We start from the raw sequence: 23917 nt of genomic DNA, 5'->3' as shown, positions 1-23917 counted from the left end.
TGGCTGTACTCCACCCCTTTTTATATTCACCCCATTTTGATACCCCGTGGATGTCCCTGCTTTGTGGATACCACAAACACATTTCCACTCCCACCTGAAGCACATGTTCACTTTGTTCCCAAAGCATTAAAATTCCCATTTTGGGGGAGTAGCTCCAAGTTGAGCGCATTTACCTCCTGGATTTAATGCATTCCATCTGATGTTTGTGGTGCATATTGTTTTATTGTGTTATGTTTCCTGTCTTAAAAAGAAGTATTATTCTTTGTTCAGTAATTGAACCTCTCTTGGCAGAATAGAATTACTTGAATTGTGAAGTTACTAAAAACATTTATCTATATTCAATTAAAACTTTCATTGTGTTTTGTCTGTTTGTATCCTCAAGTTAGCTCAAATGGTGAACAATTATATGGAACAATATATGACTCCTGTGGAATTGAAGCTTCCATGATATTCAGATCAGTTTTATTGACAAAAGTTGTAGCTGTTGCAGTGTCTCTACTGTCAATTGATTGTGTTATCTGATGCTCCCTACCCTCTTCTCACAAGCAATGTCAATGGGGAGGCCAGCAAGAAATCAGGAGTCACTCCTGCACCCACTGATTTTTTTCATTCACTCTTTTTCATTCTGTTTCTTTGGTTAGGTAAGTAAATATAAAGGGGCCGGGATAGCTCAGGCAATAGAGAAGCCTGTTATTAGAACACAAAGCCTGCAATTACTGCAGGTTCGAGCCCGGCCCAAGGTTGACTCAGCCTTCCACCCTTTATAAGGTAGGTAAAATGAGGACCCAGATTGTTGGGGGGGCAATAAGTTGACTTTGTAAAAAATATACAAATAGAATGAGACTATTGCCTTATACATTGTAAGCCGCCCTGAGTCTTCGGAGAAGGGCGGGGTATAAATGTAAACAACAAAAAAAAATTGACTTATTATTATTGAAGTTAATTTGCCAGTACAATTATTTCCTGTTTATGATATATACCCGTGATGGTGAACCTATGGCACGGGTGCCCAAAGTGGCACATGGAGCCATGTCGCCTGGCATGCGCGGCATCGCCTGTTCCTCTTCCGGGATTTCTGGCGCGCATGCATGTGCAACAATCAGCTGGCTTTCGTGGGTGCAGTGCCGGAAACTGGAAGAGCTGGTCTTCTGTTTTCCTGCATGAGCATGTGTGCTGGCCAGTTGATTATCATGCGCACATGTGCGCCAGAAACCTAAAAAACTAGCTGGCCAGCAGACATGCGCGCAACAAAAACTAGAAGTTCATTTTTGGGTGTGTGCATGCACCCTGGGCAGCTCCTCTTCCGGGTTGTGGCCCAGACAAGCATATGGTCCCTTTTTGGCACTTGGTGCCGAAAAGTTTCTCCATCACTGATATATATATATATATATATATATCATATATATATATATATGGCACGGCAGAAACTGGGCCACGCAAACTAGCAAAGCCCCATCCATGGGATGCAGGCAGCATGCAAAGCTATACCCCTTTCTGGTCCACAGAAAAAATTCTCTCCATGGATCCGATCCCTGATGCCCAAAAGGTTTGGGGGCCATTGCATTAAGCCATTAAGGAGCTTTCTATTTGAAATCAGGCTATAGAGAGAGGCAGTAAAGAAAAAGAGAATAGGATTTAACAGGGAAATTTGTACCGAGTTAGTAATTCACACTTGTGTTAAGGCTGTCCCAAAATAAGAGAAGCATGGCTTGCTGGGGAATTCTGGGAATTGAAGTCCACACATCTTAAAGTCACCAAAGTTGAGAAACACTGTCCTAAAGAAAAAAAATGAAGCACCATTACAGGAATTCTTGGACTATCTATTTCCTGACCTACACACTTCTACCAACTTCCAACTCATTCATCCTATCCAATTCTCCCAGAAACATTTAGTGGGAAACGCATGTGGATCTTTCATTTTTTTTTGTTTATTCCTCTTTCAAAATGAATCGATGGAGAATTCTTCCCATACTTCCCACCCCGACCTCTCCCCATTGCCTGAATACCCGGAATAAGTGTAATCCATTCCCTGGGGACTTCTGGAGGGCACAGGATATGGAATATTAAAACAACAGTATCTAGGAGTTGTGATGAAGCTGGCAAATGACTCCCACTCCCCCCCAATAAATGCCGAGACACGTAGAACAGCCTTGCTGCATTCCACAAACAGTTCTTTTTGCAGGCTTCTGGGTGAAAAATTCCAGGTGGTTCTTTTCCATCCCCACCCCTGGATGGAAATCTGAATGAAATTCAATTGTCCTTCAAAGGCTGCAGTGGGCTGGACAGCCAAACTGAAGCAAGCCGTTTTTGGCCAGCATGCTTTGCCTCCCGCCCCACCCTGCCTATGGCTTATTGCTATCAATGGGTCACCACGCGGAGCGTTAAGAAATCGGGATCTGAAAAAGGAAGTGAGAAGGTGGACGGAGGCCACAAGAGGATAGCCCTGATGGAGATGTTCATGGTTTAGAACAGTCTGCAACGCTCGAGTCCTCTGGAGTCCCGCGAGGAGGTGCAATTAGACTCTGTCTCAGGCCCCTCTTCAGCCAGGACAGCAGCTGGAAATGAGAACAGCTGGAAAGGGCCCTTGGCGATGGGGAAGAACCACCAGGGGAGACTCAAGAGCCCTGCGCAGACTAAGCCTGCAATAGAGGAAGGATGAATAGAAGTGCTCCCATTTTGCAGATGGGAACGTGGAGCTTGCAGCATCAGTGGCCTTCTCCTTTGAAAGCCAGAAATGCTTCCTCTGCTTCCCCAGGCCTAGTCAAGGTGGGCGGTCCTTGCCAGAAGGGTCAGACAGGTGGAGCTGCATTAACCAGACAGATCTTGTGAGATGAACTTGCGTAAGCGCTCCAGATACTGGCTGTAGAGTTCAATGTCGTTGTGGCCAGCTCCTTCCACCCAGAGGGGCTCCACTGCCTTCGGGCAGCGCTCGTAAAGGGCCAGGCCGTGAGAGAAGTCGATCACCTCGTCTTCGGTGCCATGAATGAACAGCACAGGGGAAGTGATGCGCGACACCTTGTCTATACTGTGGAAGAGGAAAGGGATACAGAAAGCAATGGTAGATTATTGCAGTGGTTCTAATTCTCAGCAACATGTACGGGTTGGAGAATTGTGGGAGTTGAAGTCCACACGTCTCAAAGGTTGAGAAACACTCAAATAGAGCCTGGAGACTGGACTGTCCCTGTCAGAAATGGTGTAGGGTCTCCTGCTTGGGTGGGGGGGTTGGACTAGATCAGGGGTGTCAAACTCAAGACCCGGAGACCGGATCTCCCTGCGGGGTGCTTAGATCTGGCCTAGCAGGGCTACCCTAGAAACAGCAAAGAACCAGCCCATGGTGCCTCTGCTAGCGAAAACAGAGCTCGGGAGGGCCACGTGCGGCCCTCCTGACCTCTGTTTTCTCTGGCAGGGGATTGCAGGAAGCCAAAAATGGAGCTTGGGAGCTTGTTTTCACTGGCAGAGCGCTTGGGCTGCCATAGGCACCCCCAACACGAGTGATGTCGAGCTGGCCATGCCCCCACCACCACCCACCGCAAGGGCCAAACAACCCTGATGCGGCCCTCAATGAAATTGAGTTTGACACCCCTGGACTAGATGACCTACAAGTCCCTTCCAACTCTGTTATTCTGTAAAGAGCCCCTTTACTCCAGGGGGATAGGGGTCTGCCTTGCAGCATTACCCTGAAAGAAAAGCTGGATAGTTCTGCATGCTTTACTCACTGAGCAGCAGGTAGATCAGCAGCTTGAATTCTGTAAATTCCAACAGCACCAAGGCCCACCATCCTTCATTGGAATTTACAGACAACCCATACAAAAATACTGAAGCAAAAATTAAATGGCTGAAATCAGAGATTGCTAATATCACGGACTTGCAGTTGTTTTACGCAGGATCTGAGTAGATTTCACCCAGAAAGACACGCAACGTTAGCCCTTTTAAATTAAAATGAACTTATTTGGGGTTGATTTAAGGTTTGGGGGATTTTCAGAGGCAAAATGAGCAGCTTATGTCTTTGCCAAAGCTCAAAGCATATATTTCTCTGCTTTAAAAAAAAAAAAAAAGCAAAAAGCAAATTCCAAAATGATGCAGCCCCTCATTATGACGCACAAAGTCTGCTGTGTCACTCAAAGGGGGTAACTCGTGTTATTACAATCTAAGAACCAAGATACTTTTGTACTGAAAAATGTGCAAATTGTATTTCCTTTTGACAGAGAATCAGCGCTCCATCGGTGAGTTACAGCCTCTTGCTGTACGAAATAGGCCTCTTTTGTCAGGAGAAAAATCAGGTTACATAATATTCCTGATTGCCAGGGAAGAGATTATCTGTGCAAATGACCACAAGTCCCTCTAATATAAGTCCCTCTTTCTGAATTAAAGTGAGCAATGTGCTTTGAAAGTGAACATATTTTAAATCATGGGTCTCCAGTCTTGGCAACTTTAAGACCTGTGGACTTCAACTCCTAGAATTCCTTAGCCAGCTTTGCTGGCTGGGGAATTCTGGGAGTTGGCAGTCCTCCAGGCTTAAAGTTGCCAAGGTTGGAGACCCCTGTTCTAAATATTCATTTAGTGACTGTTCAAAGTTACAACATCACTGCAAAAGGTGACTTATGACTGGTCTTATGACCATCGCAGCAGTCACCCCAAAGTCACATGATCAAAATTCAGGCACTTAGCAACTGGCATGTATTTAGACAGTTGCTGTACCCCGGGGTTATGTGATCACCTTTTGTGAACTTCCCAGATGGCTTCTGACATGCAAAGTCAATGGGGAAAGTTAAATTTGCTTAATGACTTGATTCCCTTAGCAACCGCAGTAATTTGCTTAAAAACGATGGCCAAAAAGGTCATAAAATTGGGCATGGCTCACTTAACAACCATCTTGCCTAACAACAGAAATTCTGGTTCCAGTTATGATTGTAAGTTGAAGGTTACTTGTACTGCATAGTAAATCAAGTTGGAAATAACCAAATACTGAGCTACTACTTCTAGTTGTAACTAAACGTAAGATGACCAGCATCTACACTAGGCTTCTCCAAACTTGGCAGCTTTAAGACTGGTGGATTTCAACTTCCAGGATTCCATGCTGGCTGAGGAATTCTGGGATTTGTACTCCTTAAGTCTTAAAGTTGCCAATTTTGGTGACCCCTGATGTATACCTAGGTGTTGTGACTCATCCTCCCTCCTCTCCTCAGCCAGGCCCCTCCCGTCTCCAGCCGGGCCTGTTATCAGACTCCGAGTCTGATAATGAAGATGAACGGCCTGTCATGCCTCCAACCCCCGGCCCTGGCCCCATGCCCGGAGAGGATTCCAGGAGTGGGAGGACAAGCCCGATAAACCTCACTCATACAGCGTGTGTTCCTTTGGCTCAGCCGTCAGAGCAGGACGTCAGCCAGGTGCTGGAATTACTCGGGCCTACTCCCTCTGATCCCTCCCTTTCCCAGAAGCTGCCAGCAGATCCAGCTGAAGACAATTCAAAGTGGGAGGACCCTTGCTTCCGGAGATCTGAGAGGCGACGCCAGCAGAACGAGGGGTGGGGCAGGCCTGGATAAATGCTGAGTCATGGAGCCACACCCTACAGCCTATATAAAGGACCTGCTTTTGGCATTCCAACCTTGAGTCAAGCAAAGTCTTATCGAGTTTGCTGATACTGGACCCTATCGCTGAAGTCACAACTTGGATTCCTGCTTGCCCTGATAAACCTTGAAGGAACTTGGCAAGCTGCAGAGGCTTCGTTGCCAAGTTTGTCATGGACTTCCTTAACTCGTTCGTCGGAGTAGCGGGTAGGACATGACAGTAGGAAGCTCACACTGAAAAGCTTTTTTGTAGTTGCACTGAGTAATTATCTGCTGTGAACTCTGCATTGGTGACAGGAAGGGCATCCGGCCAGTAAACACTCAGCTCCATTCAGTTGCCCTGACTCCACCCCAATGTAAGGAATTACTATGTCATTTAAAAAAAAAAAAGACACACAAAAAACTGGCAGGATACACTTTTCAATAATCAAGCTTCTGAAAAAGAAATTAAAAGATCTGGAGGGAGGGCGAACAGAAAAGCCTAAATCCAGCAGACTGGAATAGTAAATTTTAATTGCACATCTGCCCCTCCTTGGCTGGCATCCACACCCATGTTCCTGCTTTCTCAAGGACTTACTTTGGGAAAGCATCAAAGCAGTAGGTCTTTTTGGTTTCTGGGAAGGCCACGCGCATGCCCGAAGTTAAAGGTGAATGCAAGATCACAGCTGCGCACTCATAGCGGGAGGCCAGGTCCACTGTGGGCACCGTCCCAATGCTCTGCCCATAGAGGATGATGTTCTCGGGGCTGATCCCATATCTGTACAGAGAGAGGAAAAAGAAACCACAGAGGTGCCATCGCAAGGTAAATTACATCTTTTATGGGCCTCAGGTACGGTTTGTACAAGGGATGGAATTTGCTCTCTACAGGTGTATGAACTTGGTCTCCAAATGAAACTGGACAGGCTGATGCTATTTGGGGCTACTGGTCATGACTAAGGGAAGGAACATCCTCACATGAAGGCAATCCAGCCCGGTGATGAAATCCAATTTTTTTTTAGTGTGGGCATGGCTTGGTGGGTGTGGCAAGGGAAGGATACTGCCAAATCCCCACTCCCACCCCACTCCTGGGGGAAGGATATTGCCAAATCCCCACTCCCACCCCACTCCTGGGGGAAGGATATTGCAAAATCTCCATTCCCACCCCACTCCTGGGGGAAGGATATTGCAAAATCTCCATTCCCACCCCACTCTGGGGCCAGCCAGAGGTGGTATTTGCCGGTTCTCTGAACTACTCAAAATTTCCGCTACCGGTTCTCCAGAACCTGCTGGATTTCACCCCTGATCCAGCCTCAAATAGATGCTGGAACGAACAGGGCACCCCAGCTCGTCTGTGTTTCCTACTGATGAGCCACCAGAAGGCACCTAGCCGTCTCACTCAGTCATAAAATAGTGGAAGGGTAGGCAGGCTGAACCATGCAAAATAATTATTTTCCTCTTCCCCACCACTCCTGTACCCCCTGTTTTGCTTCCTCTGTTTAACTCTGTCCTTCTCTGGGTAGGTGGGCACATTTTCAAACTTAGCATGAGGCAGCAGTTGCCAATTATTTTGTAAGAAAACACAGAATTAATAGAAGAGACTATTTGTGGCTCAGGGCTGAACGGCACGGTGCTTGGTGCTCGCTGAACTTAGTTCTTTCCTTACAGACATTTTCATGACCAAACCAGGCAGCATCATCATTGCTAACAGAGCTAGTAGCTACTAGCACTGATGATGTTACCTACTTTGGTAATGAAATATCTGCAAGAAAACAACCAAGCTCAGAGAGCATCAAGGGTCCCACCCAGTGGTAGGTTTCAATTTTTTTTACTACCGGTACTGTGGGCGTGGCTTGGTGGGTGTGGCAGGGGAAGCTTACTGCAAAATCCCCATTTCTTCCCAATCAGCTGGGACTTGGGAGGCAGAGAAGGGATGGGGACGGGGCCAGTCAGAATTTTTACTACCGGTTCTCTGAACTACTCAAAATTTCTGCTACCGGTTCTACAGAACCGGTCAGAACCTGCTGAAACCCACCTCTAGTCCCACCATAGAAAGAATTGTCAAGACAAAAGATCAGGTAGATCAGACAGGAAACACAGCCAGAGGAGCTAATTTTACTTCATGGTAAAACTATACTAGTAGACCCTTGCAGGTGTAAAAATATAATTCTCCCACCAAAAATACAATTCTTGCACCCTGAGAGTCCCTTCTCAGCCTCTTGGCTCGCCCTCTATCCGGTTGCAAGCTAAGCTGTTGCTCGTCTGATTATTCCCAAGGTAGCATCTCTAAGTCCAGTCCCTCAAGCTCATTCCCACATACCACTACATGATTCTGAAGACATTTCAGAGCTCTAAGAAGCCAGTATAGTACCAGAGGCTGCTGCTCATTTACCAGTTCTGTTAACTTCTCATTTTTGTCTTTTTTTGTGTAAAAAACAACAACCCAGATGAGACAAAAAGCCTAGTGGGAACCAAAACAAGTGTCCAGAGTCACACTGGCAGCTCCAAGGACTATTTTGAGCACTAAGATAGGCATTGAACAAGTATAGCTTTTCTTTCATTTGTCTATTTATGGCTTAATGGACAATATATATCTATCCATCTTTCTTGGCCTCAAAAACTAAGAATGGAGTCTCTATTTAGGAATTATCTGATTTCTGAGAAAACATTTAAGGAAGAGGCCTCTGAATGCCCTTGCGGGAAGCAGATGATTTGATCAATCCGGACACTGTTATGAAAAATCCTGGTGCTTTTGAAACAGCAAGCCTGGCTCTGTTCTTCCTGGAGACTCACCGTGTGCGTAAGGCCTGCCAGGCTGCGTCGACATCAGCGTAGAGGTTCTTCTCTGACGGTTTCCCTGTGCTGGCACCGTAGCCCGAATAGTCGTAAGAAAAGATGTTGCAGCTAATCCGGGTGCCCAGGCTGATGTAGAAGCTACACATCTGGCCCAGATCCACAGCGTTGCCATGTGAGAAGAGAACAGTGAACCTGAGAAGGAGGAAGGGTTCAGAAAAAAGCAGTGGCATCACACCTGGTCCAGTGGTGTTCTAACTGGTGTTACCACTGGTTTGTTTCACGCATGCGCTTTGCGCGTGATCAGTGCAAGCGTGCTCACTTCGCTCGCACGCATGCCAAACTTGCGCTTCACCCAAGCGCATTGATTTTTTGGACAGCTGAGTAGCGCAATCCGCTCTGCCACGGCTTTCAGCTTGGTTAAAAATGGAGGAATAAAGGTAGGTATAGCGCAGGACCGGGCAGGAGGGCTCAGACGATGGTTGGAGTGAACCGGTTTGCTGTCACTTCAACATCTCCGCTACTGGCTCTCCCGAACCAGGGAGAACTGGTAGCAACCCACCACTGACCTGATCCTCAGGTGTACCAAAATCGAGTGGTAGAGGCCTACTTTTTTTCAGGACAAAGCGTAACACTTCAGAATAGAAATAGATCTTGACTTACAATAGTTCATTTAGTAATAGCACTTAATAATAGCACTTAGACTTATATACCGCTTCATAGTGTTTTTACAGCCCTCTCTAAGCGGTTTACAGAGTCAGCCTATTTTTCACAGTTACGACCTTTGCAACATCCCCATGGTCACATGACCAAAATCAAGATGCTTGGCAGCTGGTTCAGATTTATGACCGAAGTCCCAAAGTCACATGATCCCCTTTTGTGACCTTCTGACAAGAAAAGTCAATGCCAGAAGCCAGGTTCACTTAACAACCCGGTGACTAACTTATCAACGAATGATTCACTTAACAACTGTGGCAAGAAAGATTGCAACATCGTTGCAAAGCCCATTTAACAAATGTCTCACTAAACAAAGACAGAGGCATCAAAATTTCAATACTCGTAACAGCTTTTCTACAGCAGTATCGCTATCCTATTTAACCTCTTTACACAAATTCTACTTCTAAATATCTCTATCTTAAACTTACATCCTTGTTTAAATTATCTTAACTTCTAGTCACAATTCGATCTCATAACAAAAATATCCCTTAAGTTTTATATTTACTCTCCAGCCAGGAATACCATCTATTCCATATTAAATACTTTTACTTTTTTTGTGTGTATTGTGTTTTTTTTTGTACTGTGTATTTTAATGTTTGGAAATTTAACAAATATTATTAAAAAAAACCACAAAAAACAAATGTCTCACTTAACAACAGAACATTTGGGCTTAATTGGTAGTCGTAAATTGAGGACTACCTGTACAAATATTTAGGGTAATATGTCTATGTTCTAATTTCTATCTGTATTAAAAAATCCCACCTCTCTCTGCAAGTAGAAAGTAGCCCAATTGTGGGGTGAGGGAGGGAGGTAGAAGAAGTTGGTGAAGAATTCTTCCCCCCATGAAATAGGAGCTGGAAACTTTTATTTAATGCCATGTTTTGTTCTTTAACATGAGAACGCCATTTTAAACTTCTCCGCTATTTTCAGAAATGGTTCGGCCTCTTTCTTCCTTAAGTCCCTACCATCTCATTTTGCCGTGGATCAAGGTTTATTTCATAAGGCCTCTTCCATACAAAAGTTTAGGCTGTATGTGAAATACGCTTAGATATTACTGTCTATGCTTGTAAAAAAAAAAAAGGTATAAACCTCACAACATGATGAAGTGGCAACTTCAGAGACTGGTCATTTCAAACCACACAGAGGAAGAATGGATTATGCAGTGTCGCATTTTTTTTCCTGTAGCCCCCCCTCTGTACGTAAACTGCACACACAGTCCTTGACTCACAACTATTTATTTAGTAACCATTTATAACAACACTGAAAAAAAGTGACTTATTGACCGGTCCTTGTACTTATGCCTGTTGCAGAATCTCCAGTCATGTGATCAAAATCTGCAAAATCCCAAAGATACCCAAATTTGCCCTATTCCTATTCTTATGAATAATAGGATAAAATGGGTTTTAAAAAAGAGTGACAGTCAGCTGTTTAGGACATGAAAAGTATTTTTTTTTTCATTGTTGAGAATTTACGGCTTGACTCCAGTCCAACAATGGAGAACAGAGACAGATTCCCATAAAAGAGGACCGGAAACAGTGACCAGGGAACGCCCTTATACACAACCACCAGCCATTTGTCAAACTAAGGAAAGAGGCTGCTCCCACCCCATGTCTAGGCCTCAACCAAGACATCCAGCCTAATCAGCTGGCCTTAGTGGCTGAAGAGATGCTTCGATTTTCTGGCAAATGATCTTTTTATGGTTGTTCAACAGTTGTGTCCTAAGATTCAAGGCATCGGCCCTTAAAGGGTTCCTCTTGAACACCTTTCAAGGGTTATGTTTATCAAATTTTGGCCAGTTTAAGATGTGCGGACTTCAAGTCCCAGAATTCCCCAGCCAGCATGACTGGCTGGGGAATTCTGGGAGTTGAAGTCCACATATCTTAAACTGGCCAAAATTTGAAAAACACTGCAAAGGAAAGGCCGCCCAGGACAGAACCTGCTACATTTATTAAATCTCATTTCAACTTAACCACATGAAGACAGCTTCAACATAAACATCCTATCTGGAAAGAGAAAGCTGCTGTCAGTTTCCAGAAAACCCCTCCTGCAGGAGGGTGGTAGTGCATGGAAGCCTTCGGCCTAGTATGGCTTCCAAAGCTGACAGCTGCTACTTTTCCGTTTGCTCTGATTTTAAATTACAGTTGCTTAAAAAAAAACAAAACCCACCTCTGTCAATTTTGAGCTTTGGGATGCCTGTTTAAAGGCCATGTTACTCTTTCCATTTCTAAAGCCATTTTTTAAAATTTATTTTTATTATTTATTTATTTGTCACAACGGTATATATAAGCATAAGCATGAAATAACTATGCAATATATAAGCATATATATAAGCATAAGCATGAAATAACTACACGAATTGGATACAATCAAAGGGAACATTAGGACAGGAACGGTAAGCACGCTGGTGCTCTTATGCATACCCCTTACAGACCTCTTAGGAATGGGGTGAGGTCAATAGTAGAGTCTTTGGTTAAAGCTTTGGGGATTTTGGGAAGAGACCACAGAGTCAGGTAGTGCATTCCAGGTATTAACAACTCTGTTACTGAAGCCATATTTTCTACAATCAAGATTGGAACGGTTCATATTAAGCTTAAATCTATTGTGTGCTCGTGTATTGTTGCGATTGAAGCTGAAGTAGTCTTCAACAGGAAGGACATTGTAAGAGATGATTTTATGAGTTACACTCAGGTCATGTCGAAGGCGGCGGAATTTGTATTTTGCATTTGTAGTGCTTTTAGAAATTTTATATTACATGTTCAGGTGTTCGATTTATGGTGAGTTTTTTTTCACCCTCATCATATATGTATTATTATGGTTTGTCTCACAGTTAGCCAGAATGGATTTGGTATTTTTTTTATCTACCTACTGAGTTCTTCCCAAGGATCTGGGAATCATTATTTACTAATAGCATAGTCCTTGCTAATGGTGCTGCTGATTTTTCTTGTTTTTATTGTCCTGTGTCTCGTTTTTCGCAGAGAACAGCAAATAGGTGGGAAGTAAACAATCATAAATAGAATAGTAACTTTTTAAAAATACATTTATCTTCCAGTTGCTGTGGCCAAGCTATTCAGCTTTTATGTACACTGACAGCATATGCACCAAGACAAATTCCTTGTGTGTCCAATCACACTTGGCCAATAAAAATTCTATTCTCTTTTTTCCCCCGTTCAGTTCTGGTTTTGCTTACTTGGAAACCTCAAGTCAGTAAAATTTACTTCTAGGTAAATCTGTAAAGAAGCCTACACAGGTATGATCACAATAGAACCCAACATTTATGTTGCTAAGCAAGACAGTTATTAAGTGAGCCATGCCCCATTTTATGACCTTTTTGCCACAGTTGTTAAGTGAAACACTACAGTTATTAAGTGAATTGTGTGGTTGCTAAGCAAGTCTGCTTTCGCTGATTGATTTTCTTTTCAAAAGCTGTCCCAAAGGTGCTTTCTTTCAAGAAGCCCCTAGTTTTTTTCTTTGAAAGACGTTTCGCCTCTCATCCAAGCAGCTTCTTCAGCTCTGACTGGATGGTAGAGAATGGAAGGATTTATATTCCTTGAAGACAGCTGGTCATTTGCATTCTTTTAGAGAGTTGTTGAGGCCACTTGGAGATTTACCTGTGTCCTCAGAGTCACCTGAGTAGTGCAAATGGATGTGGAGCCTTCTTGGAACTTCCGAGACGACTGTGTTGTAAACTGGAGATAGATGGATAGATAGATAGATAGATAGATAGATAGATAGATAGATAGATAGATAGATAGATAGATAGAGGCCTACTGATTCGAAAGAGGGGTTAAAGAGGCCATCTATGTCAAAACTGAACAACCTTCTCTCAACAGAAGTGGAGGGATACAACAATTTAGGACAAACACCTTTTGAATGGTGTGGGAGTAGTAATGGATTTCCACGGGGGAAAAAATTGCAGACTACAGGAACCAGGACCACTACTCAGGTGACCCTGAGGACACAGATAAACCTCCAGTTGGGCTCAATGACTCTCTAAAAGGATGCAAGGAATATAAATCCTTCCATTCCCCACCATTCAGACAGAGCTGAAGAAGCTCCTTGGATGAGAAATGAAACCTCTTCAAAGAAAGAACAAGAAAGTCCAGTTGCCTCTTGAGAAAAAAAGCACCTTTGGGACAAACCATGACCTGGATGACAGAGAAACTCCGTAGACCTTTTCAGAAGCTGGCATCACCAATGGTGATCACTTGACTCTGGGATGCTGGCAATGATCGTAAATCCATGCCAGTTGCCAAGCACCTGAATTTTGATCATGGAATGCTGCAACGGTTATGTGAGAATTGGTAATAAATCACCTTTTCAGTCCCACTGCAACTCTGAACTGTCACTAAACGAACGGTGGTAAGTCGAGGACTACCCTTATATAGTAATTCCATGTATTGGTAATAAATGGGAGGGAATACACAGTTGCAAAAGTTTGAGGCAGAAGGTAAAACTTCCCACTTGCAGCTCACATGGTCCAAGTACATCACCCGTGCTCGATTCCCTTGAGAACTGGGCCCTGGTGACCCCCACCAGCCAGGCCCCAATCTGATTTAATTAAACTTTGATAATTTTCACCGCACGGAATAAACACTGGGACTCTCTTGGCAAAATTAAGCCTGACATGTTAAGCTCTCAAGGGGCTTAATTCCTGCACCTATGAAGTTTTTTTTTTTACATTGTCATGGAAACAGACTACAAAGGTTGGGGCCCAATCCTCTTGAGCTTTCCAGTTGTCTGAGCAACCCCTAATTTTTTTTTAAAAAAAAAATGAGATGGGGGGGAGAGGTCACAAGCTCCTTTCATTTCCAGGCTTATGATTATCCGGAGGCACCTGCAACATAGCAAGAATTTATACACCAAATGACAGCCCCAGATTAACTCAATTAAGCAGCTTTGAGCAAGGCTGATGTTCTTAACTTTGTTGTTTAACTGTGCTTAGTTGATACAGTCTTCCCCCCCCCCGCTCCCCCAAGTGTTACCAACAATGATCACTGGCTCAAATTGTCCCCTAAAGAGAGGACTTGCCAGCCTGTTTTAACAGAAGGTCTGCTGCCCTCAGCCAAGCAAAAGAATGCTGCGCCTCCCACAATTCTGCGCGAATGGCTTGGAAACTGAGATGGAATCCTTGAAAATTCACATTTACCCTCATGACATGGGCATGGCTAGTCTAGCGAAGAGAAGGACCAGGGGAGACATGACAGCAGTGTTCTAATATTTGAGGGGCTGCCACAGAGAGGAGGGGGTCAAGCTATTTTCCAACGCCAGTCAAGGAATAATCGATGGAAACTGATCAAGGAGAAATTCAAGCTAGAAATAAGGAGAAATTTTCTGACAGTGAGAACAATCAACCCATGGAACAGAAGTTGCCTTCGGAAGTTGTGGGAGCTTCATCACTGGAAGCTTTCAAGAAGAGACTGGACTGCCATCTATCAGAAATGGTGTAGGGTCTCCTGCTTCGGCGGGGGGTTGGTATATGTGTGTGTGTTTTCTGAGGTTTTTGCAGGTGTTTGTATGTAGGTCTTTGGTTATTCGGGTTTTCTCCCACGTAAAATTAGAAGTGTCTTGGCGACGTTTCGACGAAGTCTCATTCGTCATCTTTAGGCTTCAGCTTCGTGCTTCTAGGAGCAATGTGTGATCGCAGCTGTTTCTTCCTTTTAACTGCTAGTGGGGATTTGAACTGATTGGGTGGGAGCTAGGCTGTGTTCTGATATCCGATAACCACTAGCAGTTAAAAGGAAGAAACAGCTGCGATCACACATTGCTCCTAGAAGCACGAAGCTGAAGCCTGAAGATGACGAATGAGACTTCGTCGAAACGTCGCCAAAACACTTCTAATTTTACGCGGGAGAAAACCCGAATAACCAAAGACCTACACACACACACACACACACATATATATACACATATATACATACATACATACATATACATACATACATACATACACTCGGTATCGGGATGAAATGTAAAATTTGTTACTACCAGTTCTGTGGGCGTGGCTTGGTGGGGGGAGTAATGTGACTGGGTAGTTGTAAAAAAATCAGTTTTTTTTTTTACTTTTAAAAGCATTTTTTTGGCTAAAGAAAAAATGCTTTTAAAAAAAAAAACCTCTGATGATTGCGCAGCTCAGCTGGGCATGGGTGGGTGGGAGGGAGCAGGGATTTTTGCTCCCGGTTCTCTGAACTACCCATCGCCATTGCTACTGGATTGGGCGATCCGGTCCGAACCGGGAGCATTTCACCCCTGCTCTATATGTACTTTGTATGACCTCTAACAAGGACTTGTTGAGACTCTAAAAAGAGTGCAGAGAAGAGCAACAAAGATGATTAGGGGGCTGGAGGCTAAAACATATGAAGAATGGTTGCAGGAATTGGCTTTAATGAAAGGAAAGACTAGGAGTGACATGGCAGCAGTGTTCAAATATTTGAGGGGCTGCCACAAAGAAGAGGAGAGTCAACCTATTCTCCAAAGCACCTGAAGGCAGGACAAGAAGCAATGGATGGCAACTAATCAAGGAGAGATGCAACCTAGAACTAAGGAAAAATTTCCTGACAGTTAGAACAATTAATCAGTGGAACAACTTGCCTCCAGAAGTTGTAAATGCTCCAATACTGGAAGTTTTTAAGAAGAGATTGGACAGTCATTTGTCTGAAATGGCGTAGGGTTTCCTGCTTGAGCGGGGAGTTGGATTAGAAGACCTCCAAGATCCCTTCCAACTCTGTTATTCTGACTTGCACGGTTATACAGGAGGTCCTCGACTTACAACCACAACTGAGCCCTCAAATTTCCATTGCTAAGCAAGACAGTCATGAAATGAGTTTTGCCGCATTGTACAACCTTTCTGACAAGGGAATCGCTTGCCGTTTTTAAAATAGTAACAATAATAAGCGAATCTGACTTCCCCGTTGAATTTGTCAGAAGGTGGCAAAAGGTGATCACATGATCCTGGACATTGCAACGTCATAAATATATGCCAGTTACCAAGCGTCCAAATTTTGATCATGTGACCACAGGGATGCTGCCACAGTTTGAAAACTAGGTCATAAGCCACTTTTTAAAGTCCCTTTGTTAAGTTCCATTGGTCACTAAACAAATGGTTTTTGTTCTGTCTCCTTCCCCATTTCAAACCCACGAGCTGGCCTTCAGCCAGTAGATTCACGGCTCTTATCAGTCCTGGCAGAGAAATCGCAGCTGCCTGCCAAAGTTCAAACAAATGACTCACGTAGCAAGACTTTCAGCTCTTTTTGAAATGGTTCAGCTAAACTTTTGCTTCCCGTGGAGTGAGAGTAGTCCCAAAGCTCCTTATATATCCTGTGGGATGGGGCTCCTGCCCCACCCTTCCTTTTGAGGATGCCCGCCTCTCTAATCTTCTGAAGCCAAACTTGATTATTATTATCAGCTGGGTCTGAAGGCGTAGCCTGGGGAAGGGAGGAATCAGGGGATGAGGGCCTCATTACATCCTCCGACTGGTCTGGTTCTGGCTCTTGCTCCTGGAGCTGAGCCAAAGGAATCGGTGCTCCCGAGGTAAGCCTTACCAGCCCTTCCCCTCACTTTCTGAATTACTTTTGGGCATGGGGCCAGGTTCGGGGGCTGGAGTCACAACAGTTTTAAGTCATAGACCAGGGGTCTCTAACCTTGGCAACTTTAAGACTTGTGGACTTCAACTCTCAGAAGTTGTGGACTTCTGGGAGTTGAAGTCCACAAGCCTTAAAGTTGCCAAGGTTGGAGACCCTTGTCATAGACTATCTATAAACCCAATATCCCTGACACCGCACTGCTACTGCCACTCATCTTTTCAAATGTGCTCACCTGGCGCCAGGTACGCAGCGGACGTACATGCAGCTCACTCGGTTCCCTCGGCTGCTTTTGGTAAGGAACACCTCAACGGTGTCCAGTTCTCGTTGGGTGTACTGGAAATCAGCCCGGTCCGTCAAATGAAGCTTCCAGCGAGCCATGGTGCCACTCCGGGAGGCGGCGCTGCTGGTGCTGCCCGCAGGATCTGGCTCTGGGACGATTGTATAGGTTGGGTCCGGAGGTAGGAAGGCCAGCTTGGCAGCTATTCGACTGGGGCACGGCGGGCAGCAGAAGAGACAGCAGAGTTCACTAACTGTCAGCCCATTCATGGCCGCGGCTGGAATCAAAGGGAAGGACTGTGGGGTACAGGGTAATACTCAGGGAAAAACAGGAGTCCCACAAGCAGGCAATCCAACCAGTTAAGGAAATATGTCAGCCTCCAGTGAAATACAGCAAGTCTTTAGCACATGTCCGCTCAGAACAGCCATAACTGAGGGGCTCTGCATTCCAGCATAGAGAATCTCGAAGTCTCTCTCTGCACATGAGTTTTGCTGCACCGGATCCTAAAAACAAAACAAGAGAGGAAATTATTTTTCCCCCCATCAAGGAGATCCAATAAAGACAATGGGAATGGTCATCATTTATTGATTTCAATGGATCTTCTTAATGGATATGCCGCTCATTTCATCTGGAGGTGACTCTAGGCTGCTTACATAGTTACATAGTTAAATCCAATCCAATACAAGAAGTCCCCATCTTACAACCATTTGTTTGCTGACCGTTCAAAGTAACAACTTCTTGTGGTCATGTGATCGAATTCAGCCGCTTGGCCACTGGCATATATTTCTGACGATTGCAGTGTCCCTGGGGTCATGTGATCACTTTCTGTGACCTTCTGACAAACAAAGTCAAAGGAGAAGCCAGATTAATTTAACATCTGTGTTATTTACTTAACAACTGCATTGATTCACTTAACAGCTGTGGCAACAAAGGTTGTAAAATGATACTGAAGCTGAAACCCAAATACTCTGGCCACCAAATGAGAAGAGAGGACTCACGGGCAAAGACAAAGACCCTGATGTTGGGAAAGACTGAAGGTAAAAGGAGAAGGGGACGGCAAAGGAGGAGATGTTTAGAAATAGTCATCAACGCATTGAATATGAATTTGGGCGAACTCTGGGAGACAGTGGAAGACAAGGGAGCTGGCATGCTGTGGTCCATGGCATTGCGAAGAGTCATATATAACTTAGTGACTGAACAACAACAAATAAAATTTCAACCATACTCCATTTATTGATATTACCTGTGGCCTCCTAGTTCCTTCTAAGTTAAGTTCAGAGGTGTTCTATATCAATGGTCCCTAATCTTTCTGGCTTGGCGGATGGGCAGGGCAGGGGGATGGTTCTGTGTGAGCAGCAGACATGTCCATGAGCGCATGCACCTCCATTTGCACACGAGTGTGAGCACCCACCGCTCAAACAAATGGAACTTTGCGTTTGGTAGTGGGCTGTGGGCTGGGACCCCTGTACTATATGATCTTGAGATTCCTTATTCAGTGATAAGAAAGCAGCTTAGAGCAGTAGGAGTAACATAGGACCTGGGATGCTAGACTGTTCACTGGCCCTTTAAAACATGCCTACCCATAAACTTTCACACAGAAACCAGCCTCAATATTAATCTTCTTCCGAAAAGTGTTCGCTCATTCCTGATTTGCAGCCAATAATTTATCATACACATATGAATGATTAACCAAAACAATGATATGAACATATCCATACAATTTCCGCTAATAGAAATATCATAAAGGAAAATGGACTTTTTCTACAAAAGCTGAACACAATGTAAGGTGGAAGATTGGATCACAACATTAACTGAACTTGCAGAAATGGCAAAGTTGATTAGTTTGATCAGGGGAAAAAATAATAAAGTACTTTTTTAAAAAAAACTGGAACCCTTGTATGGACTTTTTGCTGAAAGAAGAAAACATGAATGGATGATTATGGGATTTGAGAATTAAAATGAGAGGAAGAAGTTAGGGAAATGTTTAATATGACAATGACTGGATAGAAGGGCAGAAGGCATTATTGTATATTCTTCTCTTTTTTTTCTTTTCAGTTTGCTTTTCTATTATTTTCTATCTTTGTTCTTGCTTGTGCTGTATACTTTACAGGATTATATTGAAAATGTGTGTGTGTGTATATACAAAGCTGAACAGAATGAAATTGGACATACTGTATTTTCATTTTAGGGTTTAAATTTGAAGGAATTTATGGGGTGTGAAATCCCCAATCTAGATTAAATCTAGGTTAAACTAGGTTTAACAGACCTATAATAACCTTTGTTCTGGCACCATTCACACATCATGTAAATAGATCCTATGCCTTGTTTACTTTTCAGGGTAATGTCTTAAGTTTAAAGCTTGTACGATCCCAGCCAACTGTGGTTTTTAAATTTATTTACGGTATATCCCACCTTTATTATTTTAATAAATAACTCAAGGCAACAAACATATCCCACACAACTTCCTCCTTCTATTTTCCCCACAACAACCATGACCAGTGAGGTGGGTTGGGCTAAGAGAGAGTAACTGGCCCAAAGTTACCTAGCCGGCTTTTATGAAGTAAAGCAAGTTTCATGGAAAATGTGAACCCAACCAGCCAGAGACCAATCACATGATGGACATCATGTAACCCAGGGTATGTTACTGTTACTTCTTAGAATTAGCAAGAGGCCATCCAAACCATCCATCTGTCCCCAAGGTGCTTTTTCTAACTGAAGAAAGCTTCTTGGATAAGAAGAGAAATGTTTTCAAAGAAAAAAACCCCAGGAAAGTCCTGTTGTCTTTCAGGGGGGGGGGCAGGGGGGGAGCACTTTTGGGACAACCATGACCTGGATGATTATAAATCTCCTTAGATATCAAGGCATCCAGCTGAAGTTCCTGCTCAATGCCATACTGATAATAAATCCGAATAATTAACATTTGTTTACAGCCCATTCAATTCAGAGAAGTTTTCCAGCCCTCTTAATTCCACACTTAATCTGTTCCTACCACAAGAAAAAAAAATTGAGTTCTTACTGGGCCAAAAAGTAAGATATAAATGTAGAATCATCACAACAATGCATCAATGTCCATTGCAAACAATGATATCAAAATCATGACTCAGGGCCAGGGTCATTATCAGAACTCTCTAATCAGGACTAGAAATAAATATTTCAAGGAAAAGGCCCTTACGAGTTTGGATTAATAAGATTTATTCAGAAAAAAGGTTGATAGCAGAAGAACTGCAACAAGTACTTTGGCCTTCCAATCTGAACTTTATGTGCAAGCATATGAAAACCACTAGTGTTTTGCTTGGCTTCCTTGACTTTCTTGGAAAGAGGAAAGAAAATTGGTCTTACACTACGCTACAGCTACTAGGTTTATTATTGGCATGATGTGACTCTCACAGGCAAGACATCTTGCAAATGAAGAGATTAAGTCATTTACATCATGTCCATGATAAGCATTTAATCATTTGCATGATGACATCATGTGGCAGATCATTAATTCTCTCCAAAGACTTCTAGGCAACTTTGATGATGGTACAACCAATATCTTCACAGAATATCCCTCCCAAAACTCCAATGAACAATGCAACTACACCTGTTCTTCACCCAGGCAGTCTTCCAGGGTCCAACGCATCCCTTCCTGATCATCTTGGTAACATTCTCAATCTTGGTAACATTAAGATGGATGGACTTCAACTCCCAGAATTCCCCAGCCAGCTGGGCATTGAAGTCCATCTAATCTTAACCTGGTCAAGATTGAGAAATACAAGATTGAGAAATACTAACCTAAAACTATCCACAATATCTTTTTTTTTTTAACCAAAAAAATAAGGAGTAGGAGGACACTACCAATCTACTTGCTTTGAAAAAAATAAAATAACAACCGCAGCAGCAACTGAATTTGTGCAGGTGCTTGCAACTGTAATCCATACAACCAGGGGTGAAATCCAATTTTTTTTACTACTGGTTCCGTGGGCGTGGCTTGGTGGGTGTGCCAGGGGAAGGATACTGCAAAATCCCCATTCCCTCCCCATTCCTGGGGGAAGGATATTACAAAATCTCCATTCCCACCCCACTCTGGGGCCAGCCAGAGGTGGTATTTACTGGTTCTCCAAGCTACTCAAAATTTCCGCTACCGGTTCTCTGAACTGCTCAAAATTTCCGCTACTGGTTCTCCAGAACCCGTCAGAACCTGCTGGATTTCAGCCCTGCATACAACCATAGGCTAAGATAAGGCTGCATCCACTCATATCTCTGACATCAGCTTCAGAGCCTCAGAGTCTCCAAAGCCAATCCAAACCCCACATTGCTTGTGCCAGGCTTATACACAGCGGACACACCAATAACATCATTAGGAGAATACTACGGCTTCTCCCCTCAGCACTTCATGAGTCATTGGAAAGCAAAATGGACCCACAACACATTTTAACCGATGATCTTCTCCCCCTCTACCCAAAGTCCCCAACCACCCATCCCCCTTCAGTTGCAATACTCCCAAAGCCCCTCTCTATACATACCGCATTATCCTACCCATTATCCCCAGCCAGCATTATTTTCACTACCTATAAGGACACCAACCAGGCCTCGGCCCTTGGGCACTTTCCAAGAGTGGCTAAGTTGACCCCCCCATCCCAAACTCTTCTTGCTGGGGATCATGGGCACTGTAGTTGAGATGCGCTGAAAGGGCTCGGGTCGGGTCAAGGCAGAAACCGCGAAACCCTGTCAAGTCAGACCCTACCTACCGTTATCAGCGATCAAGAGAGATTTTCTCCCGAGTAAGCACACCTGGAGTGTAAACCCCGCGAGTTTCCACGGTTAGCATGGCCAAGAGGACGCTCGCGGAACTGTTCGTGGGTGGAAACGGAGCCCAGTCCACCAAAGGGTGGGGGGAGGAATCGCTATTCCGGCAGGCAGGAATTGTAGAAACCCGAGGGAAATTCTCTCCAACGGTCCCGATTAACAGCGAGAGATTGATTCTCTACGGAACGGACAAAACGAACGTGCGGAGAAACGGAGGTCGTAGCGGCATATGACATCATCGGAGCTGTCACTACACACACACACACACCTACACGCGAGGGAACTGGGGCACTTGGGGAGCCGGGGCACCCCCAGATCTCCTCCCGAGCAGCCCTGCAAGCAACGCTCCCTAGGCAAGACTTCCCCCACCCCCAGCGCCTTTGGCGTAAATAAAGGCAAGACTTGGTCGGTGGTCAGCCCGGGCGAACCGAGTAACACACCACCCCTTGCAAAAAAAAAAAGGGGGGGGGAGGGGGAAAGACCCACAACACACAGGCAAGCCCCGGGCGTCATGATATCAACCACATCCCCGGTCCGGAATACCGGAGAAATTCGCCCGCCGAGCACCGAACTCGCCGCCCCGGGCTCGATCCTCTCCAAGGATGGAGAGGCGGCGCGCATCGCACCCGTACGCCCCAAACTCTCTCTTTGCCAGCGTGGAAGGCAGGCAGCCAGCAAGACAGGCAGACCCCGCGAGGCTCCCGAGCCTGCCGCCCCGTCCGTCCGTCCCCCCGCTCCCCGCCCGTAATCACCCGCGCCTGCCCCCCTGCTCCGCGTTGCCAGCGGGGTTCCCCGGTCGCCTTGGGCGCGCACCGGCTCTGCGAAAGGCAGCTGGCGAGTCTCGTCTCTTCCCTTCGGGCGGCAGGTGGGCTGTCCGTCCTCGGTTCCCCTCTGCTTGTGGTCGCTCCCGCTCAGCCGCCAAGCCCTCGTCCGGCCCGGATCTGTGATTTCCCGGCTCCCGCTTGGGAGCTCCAACCGGGCGCCCCTGCGCTCCGCATTACGCGTCGGGCCTGCAAGTTGGAACGAGCGGCCGCCGCTGCGTCGGGGCCTCCCACCCTCTGGCGTCTCCTCCGCCTCCTCCAGGGGAGGCGGATGTGACAGCGCGACGCCAGCGCTGGAAATGACGACACCCGGCCCGGGTGGGGCTTTGTGGAGGCAGGAATGGTGGGGAGGGTCTCCAGGGGAGACCAGGGGAGCCGAGCTCCCTACCTAAGCTGCGCTGGGCATGGGCGTCAGTTTCCGAGCAGAGAAAGGCTTCGGAGACCCTGTTCGTGTGGCTTGCAAAGCCCTGGCTTAGAACAGTGTTTCTCAAAATGTTCCCCTCAGGACCCTTGTGGGAGGAGGTCCCCCAGGACTTTTGGGTGTGGGGGCTTCTCCAAGACTCACGACCCTCTTCAGAGATTCTGTTCTGTGGCTTGCAAAGCGGTGGTTTATAGAGTGTTTCTCAAAATGTCCCCCCAGGACCCTTGTGGGAGGGGGTCCCCCAGGACTTTTGGGTGTGGGGGCTTCTCCAAGACTCACGACCCTCTTCAGAGACTCTGTTCTGTGGCTTGCAAAGCGGTGGTTTATAGAGTGTTTCTCAAAATGTCCCCCCAGGACCCTTGTGGGAGGGGGTCCCCCAGGACTTTTGGGTGTGGGGGCTTCTCCAAGACTCACGACCCTCTTCAGAGATTCTGTTCTGTGGCTTGCAAAGCGGTGGTTTATAGAGTGTTTCTCAAAATGTCCCCCCAGGACCCTTGTGGGAGGGGGTCCCCCAGGACTTTTGGGTGTGGGGGCTTCTCCAAAACTCACGACCCTCTTCAGAGATTCTGTTCTGTGGCTTGCAAAACGGTGGTTTATAGAGTGTTTCTCAAAATGTTCCCCTCAGGACCCTTGTGGGAGGAGGTCCCCCAGGACTTTTGGGTGTGGGGGCTTCTCCAAGACTCACGACCCTCTTCAGAGATTCTGTTCTGTGGCTTGCAAAGCGGTGGTTTATAGAGTGTTTCTCAAAATGTCCCCCAGGACCCTTGTGGAGGGGTCCCCAGGACTTTTGGGTGTGGGGCTTCTCAAGACTCACGACCCCCTTCAGAGATTCTGTTCTGTGGCTTGCAAAGCGGTGGTTTATAGAGTGTTTCTCAAAATGTCCCCCCAGGACCCTTGTGGGAGGGGGTCCCCCAGGACTTTTGGGTGTGGGGGCTTCTCCAAGACTCACGACCCTCTTCAGAGACTCTGTTCTGTGG

The 23917-nt window shown here is 45.4% G+C and overlaps 1 protein-coding gene across 2 annotated transcripts; it reads right to left on the bottom strand.

The window, feature by feature from the left end:
• Window positions 1–483: 483 nt before the first annotated feature.
• ABHD17A (abhydrolase domain containing 17A, depalmitoylase) lies at window positions 484–22799 on the bottom strand. Of its 2 annotated transcripts, none has more exons than XM_058163363.1 (5): window positions 22451–22799; window positions 16866–17413; window positions 8337–8531; window positions 6145–6324; window positions 484–3025 (listed from the first exon to the last, which is right to left on the bottom strand). In XM_058163363.1, exons 2-5 carry the CDS (start codon window positions 17177–17179, stop codon window positions 2809–2811), a joined length of 906 nt encoding a protein of 301 aa, XP_058019346.1. In that variant the 5' UTR covers window positions 17180–17413; window positions 22451–22799; the 3' UTR covers window positions 484–2808. The 2 variants fall into 2 exon arrangements, with proteins under 2 accessions (XP_058019346.1, XP_058019345.1); XM_058163362.1 differs by having other exon boundaries at window positions 22512–22799.
• Between the last annotated feature and the right edge of the window lie 1118 nt (window positions 22800–23917).

The sequence above is a fragment of the Ahaetulla prasina genome, chromosome 1 (genome assembly GCF_028640845.1).
Source record: "Ahaetulla prasina isolate Xishuangbanna chromosome 1, ASM2864084v1, whole genome shotgun sequence".
NCBI classification, from domain to species: domain Eukaryota; kingdom Metazoa; phylum Chordata; class Lepidosauria; order Squamata; family Colubridae; genus Ahaetulla; species Ahaetulla prasina.
The sequence above is the reverse complement of the archived record's forward strand: the minus strand, read 5'-3'. Positions and strand labels throughout refer to the sequence as shown.

Bases quoted from the DNA above. Each gene is read 5' to 3' on its own strand.
- ABHD17A (XM_058163363.1), bottom strand. From the start codon at position 17,179: ATGAATGGGCTGACAGTTAGTGAACTCTGCTGTCTCTTCTGCTGCCCG. The intron at 8,532-16,865 runs GTGAGCACATTT...CCTCCTTCTCAG, and splicing joins CGCTGCGTACCTGGCGCCAG to GTTCACTGTTCTCTTCTCAC. The intron at 6,325-8,336 runs GTGAGTCTCCAG...CTCTCTGTACAG, and splicing joins TGGCAGGCCTTACGCACACG to ATATGGGATCAGCCCCGAGA.